General features: G+C 31.8%; 1 protein-coding gene across 1 annotated transcript in view; it reads left to right on the top strand.

Annotated features, from left to right (window-relative positions):
• Positions 1 to 508, top strand: part of LOC105458630 — a gene marked incomplete at its 5' end in the record, with an annotated part of 3,745 nt that extends 3,237 nt beyond the window's left edge. Inside the window, one exon of the mRNA XM_011704097.1 lies at positions 469 to 508. Coding sequence (XP_011702399.1) covers positions 469 to 508 — 40 coding nt within the window. The remainder of the gene's footprint in view (positions 1 to 468) is intronic.
• Between the last annotated feature and the right edge of the window lies 1 nt (position 509).

The raw sequence follows: 509 nt of genomic DNA, 5'->3' as shown, positions 1-509 counted from the left end.
TCTTCACGCTCACTTCACATACATTCTCCTGTGAAGTGAGCGCGAAGAGCCGCACGTACGGCACGCTACGCTCCTGCGTACTCCGGCTAAGCGCGATCTGATTGATTAACTTTATTCGTTAATAACTCCGTAAATAATGGTCTGAGCCAAAATTGAAAGAGAAACTTTTAGTTCAAAATTTCATTCTCTTTCACACCTTGAAATATTAATTAAGCGTTACGGGACACCCTGTATAGGTACTGTTGCAGTATCTATATACAGTACTTATAGGTACCTATATCTATAGGTATGTTATAATACTGCAAAATATATGAGTTTGTCATGTATTTTGCATAATTAATAAATGTATTAAGAAATATACTATTTAAAAAAATTTTAATGTGTGTTAATATACATATATTAAAATATTAAAAATTTAGTATGTGTATTCTTTAAAAATTAATTACATTTAGCTGTTTTACTTGACAGACAAGCCTTTGAGAATACTTTATCAGATGCTACGACCTAAT

This window comes from Wasmannia auropunctata, unplaced genomic scaffold (assembly GCF_000956235.1).
Source record: "Wasmannia auropunctata unplaced genomic scaffold, wasmannia.A_1.0 LD334498.1, whole genome shotgun sequence".
Lineage (NCBI taxonomy): Eukaryota > Metazoa > Arthropoda > Insecta > Hymenoptera > Formicidae > Wasmannia > Wasmannia auropunctata.
Note: the sequence above shows the minus strand (reverse complement) of the source record. Positions and strands in the feature narration are given on the sequence as shown.